The following is a 27,516-nucleotide window of genomic DNA, read 5'->3' on the forward strand; positions in this document are numbered from 1 at the left end:
CTTCATACAGGAACTTCGTGCTGTTCGTCGAAGACGGCAACAGGCCATTCTATATCAGATGCACCAAATAATGGTCATACCTTTAGCCTAAGCAATGGAACAAAAAGTGCATGCTCGGCTGAAATGGCATTCGTCGTCGTGTAGTGTCGGATTCAGTTATTGCAGGAAGTGTTTCTTCAGCAGGTTTTTTGTTGTATAGTTGGACAATAAAATCAGGTAAAACAAATGTGCTTTAAAACCTTCATAGCTTATTTCGCTCCTCGATTCTTGATGTCAAGGCGCAATTTCCAGCAAATGTAGTTTATTATCGGTGTTAAGTCAAGTACAACGGCGATCATGTTGGAAAAATTCCTGTCGCACTGCGGAAGTGGATGAATGAATGAATAAACTTTGATTTTCATTTTAGCAAAACGGCAGGGGCCCTGGGGGAGAAAGGGAGGTCTATGTGCTCCAGTCCCAGCAGGCATCGGTCACCACTTTATGTAACTAGACGTCCGTCTACCAGTCATCCTAGGCCTCCGCACCTCCTGAGCTCACCAAAGGACAGTCTCCCACAGCTCCTCGCTACTAAATAATTATTTGAGAGTGCGGGGGAACGATTTGATGGGGCATTTCCACATGATATGAGAGAGATCTTCTGTCTGGACAGGGCAGACACGGGAAAGATTAAGTGCAAAGAGCGCTGGGTAAGAAAAGTGCGAGTTTCTAGTTGGCCCCACAGTACTTTTCTCTGGCTCGTGCTATAGGCACAGATTGAGGTGGACACATGTATTTCGCATTTCCCACTTCGTGGCAGCAATGAACTCATTTTATAAACATGTTTCACAATGTAAAGGCTGTTGTAGCTACCATTTCAATAAAAGGAGCGCTGTGATGTCATTGAACGCTTAAGATCAAGTATCGGTCCTCGTGCGATCTCCTGCCTTTTCAGTATGGTTAAGACGATTGTCAATCCTCAAATTTCTCCTTTTTATTTCCCTTCATCGAATTCTACGTAAAGGTATACAGACATCGAGAACGCTAACTTGTTAATTTTCTAAATGCCGGAAATCTCAGTGACTCATAGCTGACGAGACATTACCATGTATTCTTAAGTGAATAGCACAAATTGTGCAACTGCTTCAAAACTGCTAGACTAGTGTAATGATAGTATATCAAGTACTAATACTACATTACATTTCAAAGATATATTGACTGTACACTGATATTGCTTGTAATTTCGTCGAACGTACTGCTTATATTAACAAACAATATTGGTCATATTACCTTCAATTCCCTGAAGTATCCGAATAGCCACTCTCCAACCCAACAAAGGGCTGCCAAACATTGAAAATAGTCGTTCAAGCATGTATACTGGTTCTTAAAGTTAAATTAAAATTAGGTTTATTCAAAGGGTATGCCAATAATGGCAAATGCACTACCCAGCTGGTTCCTGTGCTTTGACGGAAAAATGTGTGCGAAAAGTTTGAATAACCAAACAAAGTATGCAGAAACGCTTTCGAAATTTCCTCCTGTTGCGATCCCAGTATGAATATATTTGAAGTTTTGAAGCAATCGTACTTGAACACAACTTCAGTTTGTTTGATTTTCCTTGATCATTTATATTCCTAGATATTCATCATCAGTTTTGACACTCATTCAGCTAATTTCGCTGCCAGAAGCCATTGGGCCGGTATAACGTAAAGCTATTCTAATCTTATTTTATTCCAAATCGGCCCTCAGCCCTCCGTGATAAGTCAGAATCGGTCGGATCCAACCCATATGGTCTGAAGCCGAGCCATTCTGACTTATCACGGAGGTCTGATGGCCGATTTAAAATAAAAAGAGATTGTAATACTTTTACGTTACACCACCCATGGATCTCGATACAGTGTTAAGCCCATGGTGTTATGTAGGTTACCAGGCATGAGCATATCGTTTGTAAGTTGGCGTAGCTGAAAACATCTACCCTTTTGCTATCGGCTGGCAAAAACAAACAACGACTCACTTTTCCCCTTTCCCTCACATTCTAGTTATGACACAGCTTCACGTTGTGCTGAGATGTATGTGCGTGAATGCGAAATTACTTGAGTGCCTGTCAAATGTGATGCTGGGTGTCTCGGAACGGAAGCGCTCCCGTCGAATCAAACAAGGTCAACCTAAATAAAAGATAAATTCCGGGTGTTACATGCCAAAACCATGATATCACTCTGGGGCACGCCGTAGTGAGGGACTAAAGTTCTTTACCGTGGCCCCAATGCACGGTACACGTGTTTTTGCATTTCGCCCCCATCAAATTGAAGCCGCCGTGGCCGAGATTTGATCCTACGGCCTTGGGCTTAAAAGCGCAACTCCAAAGTCACTACGCCAACGCAACGGTAAATTGAATTTGTATTCACATACGATGGCACTGACGTTTCAGCTATAAACATATACCACAAGCTTATTAGCAAAAAAAGGTAATGAAGTTGTTCGCGAAAAAGCTGTGTGCAAATGTTCTTATAGCGCACATGCAAGCTGCTTTCGTACGGCGTTTTAAATATATTATTGTCTATTTAACATTCTTCCTGAGCATCCCAGAGCGCTATCGCTGCAAGCATGTTTTAAGTAATGTTCCTTGAGTAATCCGCAGGCTTCGGATATGGGCTGCCGATAGGACAGAGCGCTGAAAGTCGTGTAACGAATTCTGGTGTAGAATTTATCGGTGCCCTCTCTTTCAGTAGCGCCCGAACACGACACGCACTAATTTAAATTCTAGAGTGCAAGAAAAGTAAAAAAAAAAGAATAACACTACTGAACGCAGCCAGCGCACTCTTCCACTTTCCTCAAGATCAATGACGCTTGGGGGACGCACCGTTGCCCCATACAAGTCACTCGCTTAATGCGACCGGCCATTTCTCAGCCCTCTCGCACCATCGCCGTGTTAAATGCCAACTGCGGCGCTCAGTCCTTCCGAGTAGACTTGTTGCCTCATCACCTTTGCCTACAGGGGACAAAAGTAAAAGATAGCTTAGCTTCTACGAAACAGGGGCAAGTACTCCAAAAGGGGGGCAAGAGGAGGTAGTGATTGAGACCAAAAACAGAAAACCTAAAAAAAAGAAAGAAAAGGGCAATCCGCATTCTTTTTGCAGTGTATAACGTTAGGCGCGTTCTCAACCGGATCTGTGGTTCTTCGTGCGTGCACCGAGCTGCGAGCGATATTGTGTCGGCAGGTGTCGCCTTTTTTGAATTCTCTCTCTCACTGACTCAGTATCCTTTCCCCAACGCTTTCACTGTTCTTGTGTCGGGTATATAAGCGGGTTGGAGACGGGCAAGCTTCAGCAGTCCTTGGTAAGCCAACGGTACCACTGCCACAACCATGGTAAGCGCAAACCACCTTGAGCCTTTCGCTTGCGGTCGGCCGAAAGTGTTTAAAGCACACTCATTCGTGTGTTAGCTTCGGCAACATTCCCATCTAAGCAAGGAACTTGTAATTTGTACTTCGCCTAAAGCACATAAGTGCGCGAATATATGTGTTCGTCTCCCCTTTCTTTCCATATTTCACAGGCTTTTGCTTCATTGACTACTCTGCTTGATAAGAGACTAACTGCAAAAATACTTGTTATGACCAATTAAACCACTTACTGAACGAATAAAATTTCGCTGGCTGACAATTTCCCAGCTTTTGTTAGTGGCTATCAGAAATGCAAAATTTTAGAAGATCAGGATGCAAACTGCCCTCTCTGGTTACTGTGAATATGTCAGAAAAAATGCAATTGGATTATTACAAAAGACTAAGGTCTTGGGAGAAAGCCCACTAACCATGAAAAAATACACCTCATTTGGCACTGCAAAAGAAACGTATTCTTCGCAAATTATATACCACTGAATATCATGCAATAACAACTAATTGGGAGCTGCAAAAGAAAGGTGCACTTCGCGCATTATATACACCATTTGGCAGAACGTGACACAATTCTTCACCACATAAGCTTCTTTCACTTGATGTTCTCTCAGGATCTCCGTGCGTTTTGGCCCATTTATTAACAGACTACTGCTCCTGAGGTCCAGATATCCGCCACTTATCATGAAACGTATGAAGCCAAACCTAAGCTAACGCTCAGGTCACATTGCAGTCTACAAAAAGTTCCCTGCCTGAGTAAACTCACATTTTATCCAAGGACACCATGTGCGCCTGAGGCATCACACATAAATTCTAGATACGTTTAGCCAAACAAGAAATCTCTTTTACAAACGAAACAAGCATCACAGTATTTAAAAAATATCCACGCAATTCAAAGATATATGTTTTAAATTATTTTTTACAGTTCCGTGTTTGCGTCGTCCTTGCTCTGGCCTCCAGCGCCCTTGCTGGATACCTTCACGGCGGCTACAGCCTCGGCAGTGGTGTCGGCCTCGGCAGCGGTGTTGGCCTCGGCAGTGGTGTTGGCCTCACCAGCTATGGTCTTAGCCACGGAATTGGCTACTCCGGCCTCACCGGCTTCGGCGTCGGCCACGGCCTTGCCTACGGACCAGCCGCCAGCTACGCCGTTGCCGCTCCAGCTGTTGCTCGTACCGTCTCCACTTACCATGCTGCTCCAGCCGTGACCGCTGTTCACGCCGCTCCAGCCGTCGCTACCTACGCCGCTGCCCCAGTCGCTACCGTGGCCGCTGCTCCAGCCGTGTCCCGCGTGACCACCTACCAGTCCGCTCCAGTTGTGGCCGCTGCGCCAGCCGTTTCTACCACCTACCACGCTGCTCCAGCTGTCGCCACCGTTGCTGCTGCTCCAGCAGTGTCCCGCGTGACCACCTACCAGTCCGCTCCTGTTGTGGCCGCTGCCCCAGCTGTTTCTACCACCTACCACGCTGCTCCAGCTGTCGCTACCTACGCCGCTGCTCCAGCCGTGTCCCGCTTCACCACCTACCAGTCTGCTCCAGCTGTCGCTACCTACGCTGCTCCAGCTGTCTCCCGCGTCACCTACCAGGCCGCCCCAGCTGTGACTAAGGTTTACCAGAGCGCCCCAGTCGTCGCTGCTGCCCCAGCTGTGTCCCGCGTCACCACCTACCAGTCTGCCCCAGCTGTCGCTACCTACGCCGCTGCCCCAGCTGTGTCCCGCGTCACCACCTACCAGTCTGCTCCTGCTGTCGCTACCTACGCTGCTCCAGCTGTCTCCCGCGTCACCTACCAGGCCGCCCCAGCTGTGACTAAGGTTTACCAGAGCGCCCCAGTCGTCGCTGCTGCCCCAGCCGTGTCGCGCTTCACCACCGTCCAGGCAGCTCCAGCTGTTGCTACCTACGCTGCCCCAGCTGTCACCAAGGTCGGCAGTGGCTTTGGTCTCACCAGCTATGGTCTTAGCCACGGAATTGGCTACTCCGGCCTCACTGGCTTCAACGTCGGCCACGGCCTTGCCTACGGACCAGCCGCCAGCTACGCCGTCGCCGCTCCAGCTGTTTCTCGTACCGTCTCCACTTACCACGCTGCTCCAGGACCACTGTTCACGCTGCTCCAGCTGTCGCTACTTACGCCGCCGCCCCAGTCGCCACCGTGGCCGCTGCTCCAGCCGTGTCCCGCGTGACCACCTACCAGTCCGCTCCAGTTGTGGCCGCTGCGCCAGCAGTTTCTACCACCTACCACGCTGCTCCAGCTGTCGCCACCGTTGCTGCTGCTCCAGCTGTGTCCCACGTGACCACCTACCAGTCTGCTCCCGCTGTGGCCACCGTCGCTCACGCTGCCCCAGTCGCCACCTACGCCGCTGCCCCAGCTGTCGCTACCGTTCACGCCGCCCCAGCTGTTGCCACCACCACCGTCCACCACGCCCCAGCTGTGGCCACCGTTTCCCACGCTGCCCCAGCCTTCGCTGCTTACCAGGCCGCCCCAGTCTACGGCTACGGTGTTGGAAACCTCGGCTACGGCGCTGGCCACTACGGCCTCGGCCACGGCTTTGGTGTCTACGGCCTCAACTACGGCTATGGCCTTGGCACTCCCTTCGACTACAACACCCTCCTCCGCAGGAAGAAGTGTAAGTACAATATAGCATGCGCTGAAATGCTAAAGTACACGTTGAGTTCCAATACTAATATGTCACGCGTACTCTTTCCTCCTTGCAGAAATCATTCTACGCTTCAGGAGATATGGTACGTTGAAGAGGAAAAGAAGAGTATGTTGAGCATAAGCTCAGTTGTCCATATTGTTAAATACTGTTTCAAAATAAATATTTCAAGCTGTACACAAAAAGCTCGTTGAATGCATTATGATTACTATCACCTTGGCATAGTGAACGATTGCATTGTGGGAGTAGCGTCGAGCTCTTGCGATGCACTTGGCGTCACTGCTCAAACTATGACCGTTCCCCATTCATTTTCCAGCGGTGGAAATGAATGGCGAACGGGGAAGAATCGAACTAGCAGTGTGGCGGTGCGATGCTTTCGTTTATACGCGCAGTCGCACCCTTACTTATATGGACTGGAAGCATTGCGTTTACCTTTCTCAGCTATTTCATGTTTAATACTTACCTGGGGTGGCTTGTAGGAGCTTTTAATAACGAAAGTAATAGCTACCTGATTAACGTGTCATTAAACATTCCATGCGAGGCTGTAACTTCGTATCTCAGCCGCAGGGACTGGTAGCGCCTGCCTTCATACTCAGTGGCGTACCAACTATTTCTTGAGGGGGGGGGGGGCAAACCGCACACCATTTGACCTCTCCCTCTCACTTTCTCTCTCTCTATCATCATCGTCATCAGCCTATACCATCATCATCGTCATCAGCCACGAATAAATGAATTTCAAACCCGTCCAACTTTTTGACGGCTACGAAGCACACCGAGGAAGCGATTTAGGCCGGTTCACACAGCAGGTGACGCCCGTAGACCTCTAACATGCCCGAACAATGTCTGTGGTGTCTGCAGTAATCCTCAAAACATTTGGACTGATACTTAAACAGCATTCAGGTTTTCTCGTTATAATTTGCGGACGCCCGAAGTGGTCATTGTAAATCACTTAAGAGTCATATTTCATAGTCATCATCATCATCAGCCTACATTTTATGTCCACTGCAGGACGAAGGGCTCTTCCTGCGATCTCCACTTACCCATGTCTTGCGCTAGCTGATTCCAACTTGCGCATGCAAATTTCCTAACTGCGTCACCCCAACTAGTTTTCTGCCATACTCAACTGTGCTTCCCTTATTTGGTATTCATTCTGGAACTCTAATGGTCCACCGGTTATACATCCTACGTATTACATGACCTGCCCAGCTCCATTCTTTCCGCTTTATGTCAACTATGTAAAGAGGTTTATTGGGCGAGTGCAACAAACAAGCGGTAGCTTGGAACAGTACGCAGGGAGAACAAGATGGTGGTGTTCGAATGCCGATCTCGTGCCTTCTCCTCGTGATAATGATCGCTCAGCCCGGGATGTCATTCTCTTCATTTCTTCTTTATAACTACAATATCGGCTATCCATGTTTGCTCCCTGATCAACACCGCTGTCTTCCTGTCTCTTACCGTTAGGCCTAACATTTTTCGTTCCATCGCCCTTTGTGCGGTCGTCAACTGGTTCTCGAGCTTCTTTGTTAACCTCGAAGTTCCTGCCCCATATGTTAACACCGGTAGAATGCTCTCTCTCTATATATATATTGCCGCAAGTCTGCTCCTAAAGATGTGTTCTACGACGGTAGCCAGCGAGCCACTCTGTCAAAAGAGCGTCTGCTACGTCTCGCGCGTCTGCTTGGTTTCGTGGGGTGGTGCAATGTATGCCGCTCGTGCACGAGCACGAGACCGTGGCGCGGACCATCACTGGAGGAGAGAAAGAAGTGCGTTCGGCGCAGAGACGCTCGTGTGGAACGTTCTTGAAATCTCGTCGTGCACATAGTTAGTTTCAGGGCACAGGTTCGCCCTTAATAAAGCAGTCATTGTATTTTACTCCTCAAAATACCGTTACTATATATATATATATATATATATATATATATATATATATAAGGCATCGCATCGCAAATAAAGGCATCGCATCGGCCGACGTCTCACAATATATATATATGCACATGTATATGTGTGTGTCAGCGTAGGTGGACTTCTTATGAGATGACTAATAAAATTCGGGTACCTCGGTTGCCTTAGAGCTCGTTCATATACAGGGTGTCCCAGCTATCACGCAGCACGATTTCAAAAAAGAGGAACGGGGTTACGTGAGACAAACCTAGTGCGTATTGTTTCCAGTACAGGGGCGCTATAACGTAAAATGATTCCAAACTGTTTTGATTCCAAACTCCTGACGTCAAATTTACGTAACCACCGACGCAAGCATCGGGCGGTGACCCGCAGCGTTGTCTGAACAACCCAATCAAACACTCTCCTCGTTTATAGGAGGTCACCTTTGTTCGCTTTCAAAGCCAATAACATTGTCTACACTCAGCGGTTTTTCTTATCTAATTGGCTGACAAGAGGCGAGGAGCATGCTCTAGCGGAGAGGGTTTCGATGGGGCCGAGCCAGCACAGTGAAAATAGATAACCGCATGAAGAGGGTGGTGCCGGCTTCTCCGATTGGTCCGCTTCGCCTTACTTAGCTTGCGGTGGCTGGTCGAAAATCGCGGCGGCGTGCAACGGAAGGATAAGAATGCCGCTAAAACAGATCCTCAGCAAGGAAGAGTTGGCAGAGCGATGTCGTATGCATGCCGGAAGGGCTCGATAACGTTTTACTGCCACACAAAAAGGTTTATCATGCGCAAATAAATACATGCTCACCGGCAGGTTCGAGTAGCGAGGGCCTGAGCGATCGGCGGCAGCCATCTTCGATTCCTTTCGGAACGGGTCAGTCTGTGGCTATAGAGAAAATTTTTCAGTTTTGTTCGGCATATTAATGCGTTTTTTTCGTGTCACGTCACTTTGACGTGGTGAGTTTTCGTGGTTTTGTGAGGTCGCGTGACAGACAGGCGAAGTGGGCGTAGCCAGAAAACATTGGACCAATAGCAGTGGGCTAATGGTGAAAAGGAATCGAATCAGGAATGATTATTTTTCTTTTGTGCGGTTTAATCATGCATAATCAGTGTGTACACGTTATATCAGATGGGGAGCTATCGCGGTTTTCGTGACGTCGCGTGACAGACAGGCGTAGGTGGGAGTGGCTCGAAAATCTTTTGACCAATCGTGGAGGCTGATTGCAGAAATTATAATCAAAACAGTTTGGAATCATTTTACGTTATAGCGCCCCAGGGGAGTAGCCGCCAGTAGTTTTTTCGTTACTGAAATTTAATTAATTTATTGTAAATAATTATCTAACTCGAGAAGTACTCTCCTAATTATCAAAGTGTTAATGAGAAAAGTGTACAGCAACATGAAAAACTACCGATAAAGCTTTCTGTTGCTCAATACGTGCTACATAAATGCGTCTTTCCGAGCGTGAAAGAAGCCCGCAAATGCACGCAAAGTGCCTCGAGCGTCCAGTCTTGCGGCAATTCTGCGTGTATTCGCGGGCTTCTTTGAAGCTCGGAAAAACACTTTTAAATAGCACGTATTGAGCAACCAAAAGCTGTATCAGCAGTTTTCCATGTTGCTCTACAACTTTCTCATTGACACTTTGATAATTAGGACAGTACTTCTCGAGTTAGATAATTGATTACAATTTATTAATTAAATCTCAGTAACGAAAAAATTACTGGAGGCTACTCCACTGTACTGGAAACAATACGCACTAGATTGGATTCGCGTAACGCCGTTCCTCTTTTTTTTTTAAATCGTGCTGCGTGATAGCTGGGACACCCTGTATATAATAATGTAATAGTAATTCGCCATACTGTGAGCGCCAAATGTGCAGTTTATCATCGTCTTAATCTGCATATACCCATCCTCTTAATCATCATTATCATTTGCCGGGTTGGTGCTCGTTGGCTGTCTCGCGCTGTGTTGAAATACAAGGGCTCTGCCTTCGTCCCGGGCGTCGTCTTACAAGTTGTAGAGCGTGCGTTGATTTCCCCGTCCTCTTGCTCTACCGGTCAGCCCTGGCCGTTCCGCTTTGGTCGGTGGTTGTGCTCGCCAGCACCAATCATGACACAAACCGTCGCATCCACTGCTGCCTCCACCACGGCTCCACTAGCTGGGCCTACTTGGTTCGTCACTTCCCTGATTAGTCAGCATTTACTGCGCAGCTGCCTCAGATATTCGGCACATCTGCTGGGCGCTCCGAAGTAGCGAAACAGAAGCTCGCTACTCGTATCCATGGAGCCGAGGAATCTTATACCTCTTATATTGAAGACGTTCTGGCTCTCTGCCGTCGCGCTCAGAATGACATGTCCGAAGTGAAACGTATCCGCCATACCCTGAAGGGCATCAACTCCGTTGCCTTTAACGTTCTTGTAATTCAGAGCCCCACTTCAGTTAGTGACATCATCACGGCATGCCAACGCATTGCCACGATCTGCTCCTTTTGTCGTCCACGCGCCTCCTGCGACGCTAACCTTAAAAAACCATGCAAATGCGAGCGCTCATCCGCATCATTGTGGGAGAGGAGCTTCACGGCCATGCTCCGCCTAACACCGCCATTGCGTCTCTGCGCGCTCCTCCTCCAAATTTGCGCGAGATCATTAAAGAAGAACTGGCATCCATGACAAGTCTCACACATGCCCGGTACCCTGCACCTGTTTCTGCGTCTTCTTACGCCGAGATTGCTTCGCGCCCTGCGGTACCAGTTCCATCAGCTCCTGCTGCCGTTGTCTGCGACCACCTGGCCTCGATGGCAGCGAAGGCCCCCGTTCAACCATACGACTCTACCTGGCGCCCTTCCCGCCCAGTATGTTTCTCCTGTTGCATACGGGGTCATATATCGTTTCGGCCGCCGGCGCCAGCAAGATGAATGACGTGGCTATTCCGCTTATGAGAGACTATGTGCCCAGATTTGACGCCTACGTTCTAGGACCCTATATATCCTCGTCACGTCACTCGCCCTCACCTCCGTTGTCGCACGGCATATCGCGGTCTTCTCGCTTACCCGTAGTCGTTCTCCGTCACCGTTCCGCCGTATAGTTCATCGCCCTTGCGTCCTGCGTCCAATTCATTCGACAACCATACAGAAAACTACACGCTGCAGTTTTTGGAGGAGAAAGTGCTTGTTCGCGAACTGCCTCAATTCCTCCTGCTCGCCCGACTAATTTACTCGCTGTTTGTGCGAAAGGTGTTTCCGTCGACGCTCTTATAGACACTGGCGCCGCCATCTCTGTTATTCATCGCGAACTATGTTTCAGTCTACGAAAAGTGCGAACTCCGTATGTTGGTCCGGTCTTTTGTGGTGCCAATTACAGTCCGATTTGTCCTACCGGACAGTGTACTGCTCATGTCCTCATCGATGGAATTCACCATCATATACAGATTACTGTCCCATCGCCGTGCGCTCATCAGATCATCTTAGGCTGGGATTTCATGTCAACTGCATCTGCCCTCATTTCGTGTGGACAATCACTTATACATATTACGGACACCGAGCTCTCGGACGCTGCCGATTCCTAGCCACCCCACCTTGTTAAAGCGGCAGATTTTATCCTTCCACCCGCCCAAGCCAGTATTCTAACCATTAGATCAAGAGAAAATATTGACGGCGACGCAGTGGTTTCCCCTTCTCAGCGCTGCATTTCTCGGGGAATCGCCATCCTCTCTTGTCTAGTGCGCTTCGCACTCAGGCTGCGACAGTCTGACCGCTAACAACACGACACCAGAGCCACTTTTGCTGTCGGAGGGGTCCGCTGTTGTCGTTATTATCGACACAGCACCAGCATGTGTCGTCACTGCTTAGCTTGTTTCGTCCTTCGCCGAGTGTACGCCCACGGACGGCTCACCCAGTGCACTCAGGGCCACTGTGAGTTCAGATCTCATCCCAACCCACACAAATAATGCCTTGTTGACCATCTTAAGGAAACGCCAAACTTGCTTTGACATTTTTTCAGATGGGTTCGGTCAAACAACCGTGGCCGCTCATCACATCGAAACAGACGGATCCCGCGTCATTCGTCGTCGCCATTACAGTGTATCGTCTGCTGAACGCAAATTTATAGAAGACCAAGTCAGCGACAAGCTCGTGCGGAACGTTTTCAGGCCTTCAGCAAGCCCTTGGTCATCTCCTGTTGTCCTAGTTAAAAACAAGACGGGTCGGTACGCTTTTTCATCGATTATAGGGCACTAAACAACGTTATCAGGCCTTCAGCAAGCCCTTGGTTGTCTCCTGTTGTTCTAGTTAAAAACAAAGACGGGTCGGTACGCTTTTGCATCGATTATAGGGCACTAATCAAACTTACCCGTAAGGATGTCTATCCTATGCCTCGTATTGACGATGCATTGGATACCGTACAAGGTGCCGAATACTTTTCGAGCCTCGACTTGCGTTCTGGATATTGGCAGATCCCCATGCATGAGGATCTCTGCCAGGGGGAGGGGGGGGGGGGTTGACAGTTTGCCTTGGTTTGCGACTACCACCAAAACAGCTCTAGTTTCAATTTCTACACGGGAAATTGTAAAAAAATTACCTTTTGCGCAAGTTTGCGAGTGTGCAGACGATTGCGCGTCTTACATAGTGGCAGTACTGAAATGCGCAAGGAAAGAAAAATGGGTTAACCAAAAGGCGGGTGAAATCGGCATCGGGAGCGGGGGTGTTCGAACCCCCGAAAGCGTCGCGTGCGTCTTGCTCGCTGGCCGCACTGTTTACATTCGACGACCCGACGACTTTGCTGCACGTAAAGGCTCGTTCGCTCCTCATAATCTCTGGGCGAGACAATGCCGTACGAAATGATCCCAGCTTCTTGGTGATCGAAAGATAGCCTTCCAGTTGGCGTGAGTGCGGCTAACCGACGCTGAGGCACCGGGAAGTTTGCAGCCATTGACGGCCATGTTTACAGGGCCAGCTGTTTCGCAGCTTTCCTAGCCTCGGCAAGAACTCTTCTGTTCGACTAGTCCAAAAAGATGTCTCAGTTTCGCCAGAATAAGTGTAGTATTGATTGCAGTAACAAATCATTAGACAGTGATACAAATTATTAAGGATAGTAGTTTCATCGTCTGTACAAGTACAAAAATTTTGTACGTTGCCCCTTCGGCATTCTTTGGAACTGCACGGCAATGTACCAGTATAGCTGATGGGGCACCCTCTTTAGGTGATTAGATTTCATAATATCAGCCTAGTTTTAACAAGTTTCAGCTAACAGCTCCTATAGGGTACTCTCTTCTATGAACACCTACATTTGCTGCACTTAGTCGTAACATCGATGCTGCTTTAGAGCAGTGTTTTTTTGGTCAGGGCAGAGCGGTGACGCCGCACGACAGGAGCAAATCGTTTTGCATACTCCAGGCAGAGGATACATTGACTTGAAGAGGCGACGAATTTAAACAGTAAATCAATTTATTAAAGCAGGAATTGGAACGATAATGGCAGAGCAAGTGTCATTCAGTCCATTTCTACGCGCCCGTTTGGGAGAGGCATCAGGGAGGGAGAGAGAGTGACAATACGTGCGTGTGCTTTTGTGCGCGCATGTTTGTGCGTGCGTGTGTCCGCGTACGTGCATTTGCGCGAGCGCGAGTGCCTGTATGCATGTGTGAGCTTGCGCGCATGTGTGTATCTGCGTGCATTCTCGTTGCGCGCGCGTGTGTGAGTGGGTATGTATACGGAGGTATGGGTTCGTGTGTGAGCATGCATCCATGTTAACATGTGTTTGCGTGTATGTGTGCGCATGCGTATCTGTGCGTGTCATTATGCGCGGGTGTGTGGTGCGTGCGTATGTGCTTGTGTGTGCGTGAGAGAGGAGAGAGTCTTCTCTTGCTTAGACGGATTATCAGAGACAAATGGGCCATAGATTTCAGGTAAACCCATACATGAATCCTCTAGACAGCAACGAATGACAATGCCGTTATAGCAATATCTTTGTGAAAGAGGAACTGAGGCACAAAAAAAAAAAAGAAGCGCCGGTGACGTCAATATCGCCACCCTGCATTTTGTCACAATGGCCCCATCACCATCGACACGGCCCCGTGAGGAGCTGCCTAACGGCTTCCCTTCATTACTTCCCTTACGTCGGCAACAACACAATGTATTGATACGGGTGACGAGCTAAATCTGCACCATCATTGCATCGTCTATTGCTTCGGTGTCCCAGCAAGCTTACGGCAGCACATCTTTGCTGCTGCTTCGACAATAAACTTTAAACAACTTGCCTTCGAAATAAATAAAGTGAATAAAAAACAAAAGCAAGCTGGCCGCAAGGAACCTGCTCCGTGCTACTGATGACAATGGGAACATGACAAAAGGGTGGGCGCAGTGAAGTGGATGTTATAGACGTTCCTTGTCGGCGTCGATTACGCTTTCACACAGCTTTGAAATTGAAAACACTTGTTAGCGTAGCTTTTAGAGGAGCTCGTGTTATAACTATTTCTTCGCTCAGCTAGATAATCTCGAGGACGGGCTCCGAACTACTACTTTGCTTTTCCCACCTAAGTTCAATTCCTCAACACTTCATTAACGTAGCTTCTTAATTATGCACAAAAAATCCTGCGCTTGTGTAGTTAAAATCCTGCGCGAATGCAGCTCCACTAACGTGGAACCTGGGGAAGTGCCAAGCAGTGATGCGCCAGCGTTGTCGCTCGATACGCGCCGGCAGCTCGGCGTCCATGGCACAAAGAAAGTTCCGAAGCGCGCCAACTGCTTATAAAACCCTGTTCGTTCTCTCTTGCCACACGATGCGCGCTGATCGGTTGCTGGAGTAGCGCAGGAGTGAGGTGGAATCGAGTGCTAGTGGGGTAGTGGCGCCCTCTCTTGCGTTGCACTGATACCAGACTGGCGCTTGGGAAACAATTTTCACGAGTTTCTGCTAATCAATGCTCTTACTGCTTGATAATTCCTATCTTTTACATTATTCTGAATCATGTTAGTTTATTTTGAACCGGATTTGATCAATTCTGCATCGTTTTGACCCTGTTTTTGCGCGTGATCATGACGACATGAGATCACATCACACGCCGACATTCCGGGCCTCTAAAGTGCTGCGCACTTAAAAATGCTTAACATACTCCGTATTAAAGCAACCAACCTGAACATACGATTTATAAATAATATCACAAAAATTTCTATTGCAATCAACCCAGACGACACAAAAATTCTATTGACACCCCAAAAGGGTCTACATGCCACATCATATTCGAGACGTCCGGCGGATTTCCAGGGAACGTCCTGATTGGTAAGGTCCAAAACGCGCACCATCGCGGACAGTATTGGGACGTGGAGTCAGCATGCGAAATATTTTGTGCGAGCTAGCATCAGGAGATGGCGTGCCTGATGGCTGTGTGTCTGCGTCATAGTTGCGTGGTCTCTTTGTATTTCCCTGATAATTTAGATTATCCGAATGGAATAATCTACCAGGGACGTCCCAAAGACGTCACACCGTGCATAACACGCGCCATCACGGTCCATTAGGTCCAAGGTCCATAACACGCGCCATCACGGACATGATTGGGACGTGGAGTGAGCACGCTGAATATTTTCTCCGAGCTAGCATCAGGCGACGGCGTCCCAGATTGATGTGTCTGCTTCCCAGGTGGGTGGTCGCTTTTTATTTCCCTGAAATTTTAGGTTATTCCGATGTGTTACACTAACAGGGACATCCCAAGGACGTCACACCCTGGCCTTTTTTCGGTACACACAAAGGTTTGGTCTTCGAGTCCTCAATAAAGAGAAACATGTTTACTTGCACGTTCAAATTATAACCCAAACCTTTAACACCTGCAGCTCAACAGTACCTCATAGGTAGCGCATTTTCTGATAACACTGACTTTGTATACTTTAGTTGGTTGAATATTACACCTTTGCCAGGTAGAAGGTCCTATAGAAGCCAACTGCCTACTGCCCGTTCATGAGGTCGCGCTCGCGTGTCTGCTCACGCCATGTACCTGCTCTTCTACAAAGGCAGACATTGAATGCCTAACTCTACGAAAGGTACACATTATCTCCATGTCGTTACTGACACGCAACAAGCGCCGGAAAAACAACCAGCATGTGGTTGGTTACAATATATCAATCACCGAGCATCTGCGCGTGTTCTACCTGGCATCAATGCTTTGTGCATGTGAATCGCTGTGTTATTCAACCATTTAATTGCCCCTGAAATCGCCATGTGAGGGACACGTTTTAATGTTCCGTACACAACAAAAAACAGAAATAATTTTCGCTAATAAATTATCATTCATCTGGACATTAGCGCATAGTTGTAAAAAAAATGTTTGTAAGGACTCAGAACAATTTATTTTAAGTGCAGCAGCGGCGCAGCTGTCCTGCAGTGCTGCAACTAGGGAAACTCAAGCTTCAAACGAGCAACGTCTTATCTTTCTTCCGGATGTCCTCGGTATTCGGTCGCTTGTGCAGCGCGGCAGCAAATTGTGCTTCGCCTGCCTTCTCGAAATACCACAGAGAAAGACACTCCACCAGAGCGGACACTCCCGCAGAGTCCAGCGGCTTAATTGACTGCGGCGCACCAAGGCGCCGGCATTAATACCGGAACCACACTTCAAGTTTCGGTTTTGGGCGCGCGCGTTTTGAATGCTAGCTGGCACGCATTATGCCGGCTGCGCAGATCGGGGCGGCATTTTTTTGCTACTACTGGTCAATCGCACGCGGTCTCCGTGCAGAATCGTTTGATTATTTGGTAAAAATAATTGCGTACGATCTTTACAAGCCTCCATAAAATCTGTGCCACGTACAATTTCATAAAGCAGACGCAATTAAGACGTCTTGAGAAATAAGGAAACCATTTAGTTTGCTCTATATAAATCCTCGTTCCGGGCTTCTTGTGCATACATTCAAAATTGTGGCACCAGGTAAGCAGAAGTAGTTCCGGTAAGAAGTTCCAACGGATGGCATCAGCTGGAAAAAAGTAAATTACAAGCATGCGTCATTTTGGTTTTTAGGCCTTACAGGAAAACTGCGTGTAGAGGCAAAACGTGCGAAAGTGGTGAATGGGTGGCAAAACAAACAAATGCAATTCGCTTTTACATACATGGCGTGGAAAATACCCGACTCATCCCAAACAAACCCACAAAATTTGAAGAAAACATCTTATTTTTAAGCATTCCCCCATTCGCGGGCACTACTTCCTGTACTTTACGAGCACAAATATACGGGCGACTGCTCGTTTCCAAAACAACTTAGTTTCAGCCGACGAGATCGCTACGTGTACAGAGGTGGCCACCAACACAGGCCGTGCAAGACTATGCTAGGCACTCGTAGAATGCCTTTTACTCATGCTTAAGACAAATGTGTGGGAGCGAAGCCTGTTTTCAGTCGTTCGGAAGACGGAATTTTTGCGTTAGAAGTTCCTGTTTTTTAGCGCCTTGGCGTTATCTTTTGCGCGTACTGCCGGTGCAAGCAACACACTCCCGTGTTATCACACTTGGCAATCGCTCGTCCACTTTTGACGAGCGGGAATAGGGGAATGCTTGGAAATCAGATGCTTTCTTCATATTTTAGGGGTTTGTTTACCATGAGTAGGGTATGTTCTACGCCATGCATGTAAACGCGAATTGCTTTTGTTTGTAATGCCACCCATTCACCGTCTTCACAAGCGTTTTCGGTACTCACGCTTGTAAGTACCGAAAGAAGTTATATATTGTTGCATAAAAAGTGTCAAAAACGTGTGCTTATAACATTCAGTACACGCCAAACTTACTTTGTCACCACGGCCGAGCTGCTGTTCGCTAACTGCGTCACAACGCCAGGCGCTACGAGCGTGCCTCAAAAGTGGCCCGAAAGTAACGAAATTAATTACAGTAATGTTGGGGGTCAGAGAAAGCGTCACGAACATGTCGTAGTAAGATTCAGTACACGCGAAACTAACTGCGTCACACGGCCGAGCTGCTTTTCGCTAACTGCGTCACAATGTCGGGTGCGGCGAGCGTGCCCCAAAACTACCGAAATACGTCAGAATAATGGTTGGATCCATAGAAAGCGTGGCAAACATGTCACAGTACGATTCATTTACTCAAATTAACTTTGTCAGAATGACCAAGCTCTTTTTCGCTAACTGCGTCACAAGTCCTCAGTTCTATGCCGTAAGCCTAAATTTCTTGAAATGCGTCGCAGACTGTCGAACAAAATTACTCACCTTCCCGTAGTCCAATAGTGCAGTGATGCAGCGTTGAAGTGCAGAAGGAATGCAAGAATACGCCGGGAGCCCACAAAACCAGGCTACATCCAAAAAAGACAGACGTGTCGCCGAACAGGCGTACGCTCACATGCGCAGACGGTCTCCCTCGCTTCGGTGGTGTGTCTGGCGTATGATGGTTGCATCTGGCTCGTCATTGGCGTCTCGCTGGTAACGCAAGAAAAATAAGTCGCACAGTATAAGTTCATTTATACGCAAAGCCTTTTAGTTTTAGCGGGAAAGAATAAAAAAAAATAAAAGAATGTCTGTTAACTTCATTTGACATACTTTTTTTCGATTCTCCCGGTAGCTAAGGTACGACATTATTACTAGCTTGACGTATTTCCTGTTGCCAGTTTTCGCAGAGTCTCCCCTCTTGTTGCATTTCTTTCTCTATGGCAAAACACTGAAAGCTCGAGTAAATGACGAATGTCGCACTTCCGGTTGCAAGGATGATGAAAAAAGCGGCCGTGGAGCCCCGCATGTCGAGAATACAGATAGAACTGGCTTGACCACAAAATCGGTTTATTTATGCTCGCGATCGCCGCTTTCTGTAGCTCAATATTCGTTAGTTATAAAGCGCATGTTCCTTTCTATTTCATATTTGGTCATATTTTATGCAGCGAAACTTTATAAGACTCGGCATCGGCAGCAGCGTATATTTTTTAACAAAAGCAGTTTTCTTGGAATTTGGCTCGAAACGCCATTTACGACTGAGGTGCCATCACCGGCAAAGACACGAAACTAGCCTCAGTGTCCGGAACCTGGCGCACCGCAGGCAGTAGACACTACGCGACTAGTCGCTACGCCATCTAATCACATATATGGACCGTTTTTCACGGGCGCCGCCATATTGCAGAGGAAATGGTGCCATCTATGGGCAGTCGGCATGCTGGCTTGCTAGAAGCCAGATGCTGAGGGGGTGAGCGAGAGAGGAGTGTGAAGGAGGATGCTAAGTTCGCGGTACTTGACGTGGTTGGCGAAAATGTGTATGAAGGGGCCTTGCTAGTGCGAGCGCTCCGAGTTGTATACGATGGCATGCGCTCAGCGTCAGTTTTTGGTCGCTCTGTCGCATTCATGCGGTCTATTGAGCATGGCAGGGCGTCTTCTACACGTGATAAAAGGTGCTGTGAGACGTACTGCAGTGATCTAAGTTGGCATGGCCGGAGTTTCTCCTGGTGTTGGGGCGTATGGAGCATTGAGCACGGTGTGCGCGCGCGTTTTTGAGCCTGCAAGACGCCTCGAAAATCATTTGTGCATTTCTGAAATATCGTTTAACGAATTTGACCTCACTGCAGCATTCTTATTAGAATTCTAAGCTCTGGTTTAGCTGCCATGGTTATTGACGAAACATATGACGATCCTAACAGCATGGTTGAACGTACAGCTACGGACTGCACGAGCGTCCGAAGCACTGGTAGGTTCTTGGTAGTAGATCTGTTTGTTCTAAACGGCACATGGTCCAAGCATGCGGCATGACCATCCGTAGTGTCGTTCCGGAGTAAGAACCGTGTTTTTTTTTCGGTCTTACTGATCCCGTCTTACGGAAATTGTGTCCTCACAAATAGTCGTAGGATTCTTATGATGCGATCCCCTTTGGATATAATGCCTTACAGGGCAAAAAGCTGATGTCGAAGCACAAATCTTATTTGTAACATGCAGGTTTACCAACCGCAGGAATCGTTGTGTTGAGCAAGGCCATCGGCCTCATACAGGAGGCTAACGTTGACATCGTATTGTGATTTCAATATACTAGATTTGAAAGGCGGGAGAACGATGCCGGTGCGCTGATGCAATGGTTCTGTAACAATAGGCGATTTGATGTTTTTCGAGATAGCATAACGGGTAGATTATAATATGAACCTTACTGCTTTTCTGACGTCGTGCTTTTTCTGCATGCATACACCTCTCCTCATCATTCCTCCCGCTAAAAAGAATTCATAGTTTCGACCAGCAAGCGAAGCACTGATTGCGATAGCAAATTCTTAGACAGATACACGAAATAAAGTTGCATGTTTTATAAGCAGTATAAACTGTTCTAAACATAAGCTTACTCACTAAATTTACAAGCACGCTGTCACGCGCGCACAGGCAGACGCTAACACATCTCACTCGATGACCGCAGACAATCGCTGGCTGAACAATGGCGTGATCAAGAGCGGGAGCAGCAGCGAGCGAATTCGCCTTCATGCAGCCTCTCGCTTCAACGCTAACTAGGTGCGCGAAAACACAGCAGACGATGGCTGATGGCTTCGTGTAGGAGCCATCAGCTATCTTAGGTCGGCTAGCCTTCGAACCCAGCGTGGATTGCCTACAAGATAGGACGCGCGTGTACACGCTTTGCCGCCGCAGCTCTAATAGAACAGGAAACGCGCACTATATATAACCTGCCCATTCCTCAAGTGCGCATATCTCTAGCTCCTCCCCCCCCCTCCCTTGAGGATGTGAGAATAGGGCGCGCACAGTTCCCGCCTTCCTCCCTTGCGAAGCACGAGAGGAGAGGAGACTACTGAATCAAGCCGCCATCCTTCTCGGCTCACCCTCGCAAGCTTTCTTTCCCACTTAAAGCATATGGCGAGCTGCCGCGATGTTATTGCGCTTGGACATTATACGGAACATCACGGCGGCGGAAATTTGCCTGAATGGTCCATTTAATTGCCATCACACTAAAACATCCTACATCGAAGTCTAAACAGCGTGAAGTGCGGGACACATACGACAAAGCACTGACCTGCAAATAAAATTAATTGCGTGCTCCACACGGAATATAGACATAATGGGAAGGAAATCTCGACATCATTACAAATTAATTCATACTGCGACAACTAAATACAGAGAGAGCCTCGACAAAAAAGATCACAGTCAGTATATAATAATAGTAATAACAAAATTATCAATCATTTATCAAGTGTACGAAAGTGATTTTGCTGCCTATGTATACGAAGAAGACAAATGCGCTCGCTTACACGAACACTGCACCGCGGTTTCTATGGCAAAGCCCATGCCTGAATAGAGAAGGCAAATTCGAGTGACTATCGTAAACCAAAGTTAAGCTCGAACGACCAATCTAAAGGAAAAGAAAGCTCCAAATATCGCGTTATTCAACCATTTAAAAAGCTGCCTTTCTTCTACATGCTGGAGAAGGAAAACAACAAAAGACTTTCCCTGTCCCTCAAACTGTCGTTACCTCACGGCTTCACGTTGTGTTCAGATCTATGGCCCTCAATGTGGATAACGTAGCTGACTGAGTGTCAAATATGATGATGATTAATTATCTCGAACCAAAAGCGCTACCAGCGAATCAAACAAAGTGTACTTGTCTTCATAAATGATCGTATTGAAGTTTCGGATACAAACATGTGCCATAATCATGATAGCAAAAAAGTTAATTAAGAAGTTTATGCTATTTAGTTATCTGTTCGATAACTCTAATTATTCGCAAACTTTGTGCTTGCAAAAGTGCACATATCAGCTGTGCAAACCGTTTTTTCGTAGGTACCATCGCGTTTTTATTACACTCGCTGTTCGTCCAAATTTGCTTACCCTGTGTAACGCAGGAAAAAAAATAAACACGGTTTTCGGTACGCGGACTTTTCCTGAGCACCTCAGTCTGCTATCGCTGCTAGCACATTATAAAAGTGTTCCTTGAGTGTTCACACGAAATAGAGTTAATGGTTGCCCATGTGACAGAGCGATGAAAGTCGTGCTACGAATGCCCATGCAGAATTTACCGGCGCCCGTTTATTAAGTGGCACGCCATCGAGACACGCACTCATATAAATTCTAGAGTAGGAAAGAAATACAATAAACCAAAACCCACGGCACAAGGCAGCCGGCGCACTCTTTCACTTTCCCCAAGATCAATGACGTTTGGGAGACGCACAGTTGCCCTATACAAGTCACTCGCGTAATGCGAGCGTCCTTATCTCAGCCCTCTCACACCATCGCCATGTTAAACGTGAACTGCCACGCTCCGTCCTTCCGAGTGCACTTGTTGCTCCATCAGCTTTGCCTACCGGGGGCAAAAATAGAACACATTTTAGCTTCAACGAGAGAGGGACAAGGCTCCAGAAGGGGAGCAAGAGAAGGAGGTACTGCTTAATTAAGATCGAATAGAAAAGGAAAGGTAAAAAACAAAACGGCGATCCGCATTCTTCCTGCGGAATATAGCGCTAAACGTGTTCTCAACCGGATCTGTGGTTCTAGGTGCGTGCACCGAGCTACGGCCGATATTGTGGCTGGCGGTGTCACCTTCTTTGCATTTTCTCCCTCACTGACTCAGTGTCCTTTCCGTTTCGCTTTCACTCTTCTCAAGTCGAGTATATAAGCGAGTCGGAGACGGGGCAACTTCAGCAGTCCTTGGTTAGCCAACGGTACCACTGCCAAAACCATGGTAAGCGCAAACCGCGTTGAGCATTTCACCCCGGATGGGTTGAATGTGTTTAGAGCACAGTCATTCTAGCGTTAGCTTCGACCACATCCCGATCTAATAAGCATATGGACAGCAATTTGCGCGTTTAGAAAATGCATTTAAGTGTGAGGTAACAAGTATTCATTCTCAGTTTGTTTCCAAATTTTTAAGACTTTCGCTTTATTTACGTCTCTGGTTGATAAGAGATTATCTCCAAGAAAGCCTCATTATAACCAGTTAAGCCTCTTACCGTGTAGGCTTGTAATTCCCGTTTTTTGGATTCAGGTTTCTCGTCGAAAATTTCAGTAGGTTTCTCGACGTTCTTTATGACCTATCATAAATGCAAATTTTGATGAGCTCATGACTCGAACTCTCTTCTTCTCGTTTCTGTGAATATAAATACCAACGAATGCGATTGCATAATGACAAACGCGAAGGGTCTTAGCGGAGAGCCAGCTTAAGACGATTTGTAATAAAGCGCACTACCCGTGTCAAAATACGGTCTCATCGGGGACTTCATAGCAAACGTACACCTTAGATATGTTTTACACCATTTTAAAGGGCTCCGATAATTCTTTACCACCACGTATTCTTTCATTTGAAATTGCTAGCTTTGCATTCGTTTTAACCCTATTATAGGAAACTATTGCTTCCGCTGTTCGAAATGCCCACAACGTACCATGAAAAATATGAAGTGACAACGACTAAGCCACCAGTCAGCTAACATTAACCTATACGAAAGGTGCCTGCCCATGTCAATTCATATTTTATACTAGGTTTCCACATGTGCCTTAGGCATCCCCCGTAAGTTCAGACTGTTTTTACCCTAAGAACAAAGAAGTTTTCAAAAAAAATTACCAGTGGCTTAGCTCGGCTATGCCAGGATATACGTTGCGTGAGCTAAGTCGGCCACATCGTTCAGAACAGGCAGACCTGGTGGCAAGGACGGGTAACGATACCCATTGGTAATGCTAAAGCGTAGCATCTTCTGCTTAACCAGAAAGTTCTTGCACATTTTACAAACCCGCCCTATGGTTTCACACCACTCAGGCGGCGCCACTAAACTCAAAGTTTTACGCATGGCACTACTTACCGGCATCAAGTCTTTCAAGTGCCACAGTCTTTCATACACGTCTCACACATATCCAAACGGATTGTTTACGAAGTCCATCTTGAAGGTCCGAGTCGTACTGGCGCTTTCGCTAAGTTTCACCGTATAGTCAGTCAATCGGCGAGCCTTGGCGTCATTGACGGCGTCTTGTTGCTGCTGCTGAGATGGTCGGGCACGTCGCTCAGCCTCCTGGCGACGCCGCTTTGCTAGATGTTCCTCCCTTTGCTCCGGTGTCTCCGTAACACGTTTAGCCTTCTTCTGTTCGTTCTTCCTACGCTCAACCGTTAGTTGCTAGGCAGCTACTTCGGGATCCAATGAGTTAAGCTTCTTCGCTCTTCTGCGCCGCTGAGCAGCAATTTCGCTCTCCTTCTCCATGGCTTTACCACACTGGCAAACGTCCAGCGCAAACGATAAAACGCCCAGCGCAGACGCCGGGCAAACGCCCGGTGCGCCAGCTGTGCGCCGTGTGACGTCACTGCTCCTGGCGCATGCGCAGTACGGCTCTCCAGGAGCCACGCCAAACTGCTCAACCTCGGCCAGTGTAGCTCACGCTACAAAAACGTAAATATCAAGGGTAGAATAGTAAGATTCACAGGCAATCAATTCACAGGCACTCATACTCTATAATTTTTTACAGTTCCGTGTCTGCGTCGTCCTTGCCCTGGCTTCCAGCGCTCTTGCTGGGTTCCTTCATGGTGGCTCCAGCCTCGGCAGTGGTGTCGGCCTCGGCAGCGGTGTTGCCTTTGGCAGTGGTCTTGGCCTCGGCAGTGGTGTTGGCCTGACCAGCTATGGCCTTAGCCACGGAATTGGCTACTCCGGCCTCACCGGCTTTGGTGTCGGCCACGGCCTTGCCTACGGACCAGCCGCCAGCTACGCCGTTGCGGCTCCAGCTGTTGCTCGTACCGTCTCCACTTACCAGACTGCTCCAGCCGTGACCGCTGTTCACGCCGCTCCGGCCGTCGCTACCTACGCCACTGCCCCAGTCGCTACCGTGGCCGCTGCTCCAGCCGTGTCCCGCGTGACCACCTATCAGTCCGCTCCAGTTGTGGCCGCTGCGCCAGCTGTTTCTACCACTTACCACGCTGCTCCAGCTGTTGCTACCTACCAGTCAGCTCCAGCTGTGTCCCGCGTGACCACCTACCAGTCTGCTCCAGTTGTGGCCGCTGCCCCAGCTGTTTCTACCACCTACCAAGCTGCTCCAGCTGTCGCTACCTACGCCGCTGCTCCAGCCGTTTCCCGCTTCACCACCTACCAGTCTGCTCCAGCTGTCGCTACCTACGCTGCTCCAGCTGTCTCCCGCGTCACCTACCAGGCTGCCCCAGCTGTGACTAAGGTCTACCAGAGCGCCCCAGTCGTCGCTGCTGCACCAGCTGTGTCCCGCGTCAGCACCTACCAGTCCGCTCCAGCTGTCTCCCACGTCACCTACCAGGCTGCCCCAGCTGTGACTAAGGTCTACCAGAGCGCCCCAGTCGTCGCTGCTGCCCCAGCCGTGTCGCGCTTCACCACCTTCCAGTCTGCTCCAGCTGTCGCTACCTACGCTGCTCCAGCTGTCACCAAGGTCTTCCAGTCGGCCCCAGCCGTCGCCACCGTCGCCGCCGCTCCAGCTGTGTCCCACGTTACCACCTACCAGTCTGCTCCAGCTGTCGCCACCGTCGCTCACGCTGCCCCAGTCGCCACCTACGCTGCTGCCCCAGTCGCTACCTACGCCGCTGCCCCAGCTGTCGCTACCGTTCACGCCGCCCCAGCTGTTGCCACCACCACCGTGCACCACGCCCCAGCTGTGGCCACCGTTTCCCACGCTGCCCCAGCCTTCGCTGCCTACCAGGCCGCCCCAGTCTACGGCTACGGTGTTGGAAACCTCGGCTACGGCGCTGGCCACTACGGCCTCGGCCATGGCTTTGGTGTCTACGGCCTGAACTACGGCTATGGTCTTGGCACTCCCTTCGACTACAACACCCTCCTCCGCAGGAAGAAGTGTAAGTACAATAGAACATGCGCTCAAAAGCTAAAGGACACGTTTAGTTGTTCCAATGCTAATCTGACATGTCTACTCTTTTCTCCTTGCAGAAATTATTCTACACTTCAGGAGATATGGTACGTTGAAGAGGAAAAGAAGAATATGTTGAGCTTAAGCTCAGTTGTCCATATTGTTAAATACTGTTGCAAAATAAATGTTTCCTGTTATACAAAAAAGACCTCGTTGAAGGTGTTATGATTGCTGTCCCCGTGCTATTAGTAAACGAGTGCATTCTGGGTGCACCGTCGATATGTTATGGCGAGTTCATACTCAAAAATTTTCCATCGCGCAAGCAGCCGCGCGATGGTTATCGGAAAAATGGGAGCGTTCACAGCAGATCTCTCATCGGGCTCTACGAAATGATCGCAGCCACCCGCTAACTCTTACGAGATGCGCTGTAACTTGGCAGGCCACTTCTTGCAGGTTTGTTCCTTGTTCATGTTTACTGAAAAAGAATTTTTAATGCGTCTATGAAAAATATGCAAATCCCACCACTTTGCGAATCGATCTAATCGAGGCTATCTGTGCTGTTTGCGTTCATTGACGGTATGTGGCGTCGATGTTGACGGCGTACGACAGCATACGGCAAATGTTACCTTGCCTCTACTATCTGCTTGTCCACGTAGTATACAGAACACAGAGAGACGTGTCATGCATTCATTCACTCATTCCTTCACTGAAAAGAGCCGAAATGAGCAATGCTTTCTGACTACCGTGTCATGTTAGGTGAACTGCCACATGCGCAGAGATGTAAGCTTAATGACCCGTTTTCGGAATGCTTTGATGCGGGATCCGGTTGTACCCATTCTCTGCCTTATCTCTCTCTACTCCCAGTCTAACATTATCACCTCCTCCCTGGATTGTCGTTGCTGTTGCGCGTGAGCATGGATGCAAGTGCTGCAGCGCCTGCAATGCCTTTGCTGGGGACCCGCCTAATTACGGCGTCCAGAGGGCACTGTTGCGTACCCCAGGGAGCTTGAGAAGGCATTTTGGCGTCTTCCGGGGCGCGTCAGAGGGCATTGTGGTCCTGTTCTACCGAAACGCCGTTGACGTCGCCTATCTCGTCTCCCTCTTCTATCTACGTACCCTATGGAGTTGCACGGTAGTGAAAACGTAAGTACTGCGGTTACTGCAATGCTCTGATCGGGGTGACGCATAATTACAGTGGTCAAGCGGGTAATTTGGCGACACCCAGGAAGCTTCAGAGGGAATTGCGCGCATTACCACTCGATGAAAAGGCCAAACGAGTTTCTCGCGTCGACTTTCCTAAGTCACGCTCCTGCCATGCAGATACACGCTTTGAACCCCCCCCCCCCCCCCCCCCCAACACGGCGTGCAAGGAAACAGCAGCATCAGCGCCAAAATAGAAAGAAGTAAACAAAGCTTGGCTTAAAAATGTGTCAGCCCTTCCACTTGGGTGGAGATGGAAGACGAGCGAAGCTGTACTATGGTGGAAATTATGTATTTCCAATTATGACTATTAAGATGTGATGCTGTAATTGGTTATTTGAACTATTAAAGAATGAGAAATATATATATATATATTGTAATGCAATAACGGAGACACAGAGACAGCACCCGTTCCTGGGCCGGCTGTTATATTCTCTGCCTCGTCGTCTTCTCCCTGCGAGAGCCCGCAGTCCGAGCGCCCGAGCCTAGGTGCGTCTTTTTCTTCATTACACTCGGCCACGCTGCCGAAGATAGCTCAGGTGGTTGTGAGGACACGCTGATTGTGGAAACCAGGGAAAGCCGTCCTGCGCGCAACCAGCGTCTCTGGGGGTCGGCACTCCGTGTTACGATCGGGTCGCATGTCTCGTTGACGTATATCCCGTCGCAATTGGACACCACGTAGGGCAAGAGAC

The 27,516-nt window shown here is 48.4% G+C and overlaps 1 protein-coding gene and 1 long non-coding RNA gene across 8 annotated transcripts in view; one reads left to right on the forward strand and one right to left on the reverse strand.

Moving 5' to 3' along the window:
- The first annotated feature begins 3,313 nt into the window (after window positions 1-3,313).
- On the forward strand, window positions 3,314-26,039 carry LOC119445882 (calphotin-like). Of its 3 annotated transcripts, XM_049663697.1 has the most exons (4): window positions 3,314-3,340; window positions 4,287-5,245; window positions 5,530-5,978; window positions 25,705-25,852. In XM_049663697.1, coding segments are annotated over exons 1-4 (1,413 nt in total). In that variant the 5' UTR covers window positions 3,314-3,337; the 3' UTR covers window positions 25,707-25,852. The 3 variants fall into 3 exon arrangements, with proteins under 3 accessions (XP_049519654.1, XP_049519653.1, XP_049519651.1); XM_049663696.1 differs by lacking the exon at window positions 25,705-25,852 and having other exon boundaries at window positions 4,287-5,069; window positions 5,130-5,534; XM_049663694.1 differs by lacking the exons at window positions 3,314-3,340; window positions 4,287-5,245; window positions 5,530-5,978 and adding exons at window positions 22,417-22,508; window positions 24,275-25,613 and having other exon boundaries at window positions 25,705-26,039.
- Window positions 4,458-27,516, reverse strand: part of LOC125944008 (uncharacterized) — a 43,755-nt gene continuing 20,696 nt past the window's right edge. The window contains exons 1-5 of one of the 5 annotated variants that reach the window (XR_007466055.1): window positions 25,060-25,184; window positions 24,850-24,942; window positions 24,712-24,738; window positions 5,479-5,586; window positions 4,458-4,597 (exon numbers count right to left, since the gene is read on the reverse strand). This is a non-coding gene — a long non-coding RNA (uncharacterized LOC125944008). Of the gene's footprint in view, window positions 4,598-5,478; window positions 5,650-24,711; window positions 24,943-25,059; window positions 25,185-25,260; window positions 25,387-27,516 lie in introns of those variants that run through there. The other 4 variants (XR_007466057.1, XR_007466056.1, XR_007466053.1 and 1 more) reach the window with 4 other exon arrangements.

Source organism: Dermacentor silvarum, chromosome 3 (assembly GCF_013339745.2).
Source record: "Dermacentor silvarum isolate Dsil-2018 chromosome 3, BIME_Dsil_1.4, whole genome shotgun sequence".
NCBI lineage: Eukaryota > Metazoa > Arthropoda > Arachnida > Ixodida > Ixodidae > Dermacentor > Dermacentor silvarum.

Bases quoted from the DNA above. Each gene is read 5' to 3' on its own strand.
- LOC119445882 (XM_049663697.1), top strand. The intron at 5,246-5,529 runs TGCTACCTACGC...AGCCGTGTCCCG, and splicing joins GTCCAGGCAGCTCCAGCTGT to CGTGACCACCTACCAGTCCG.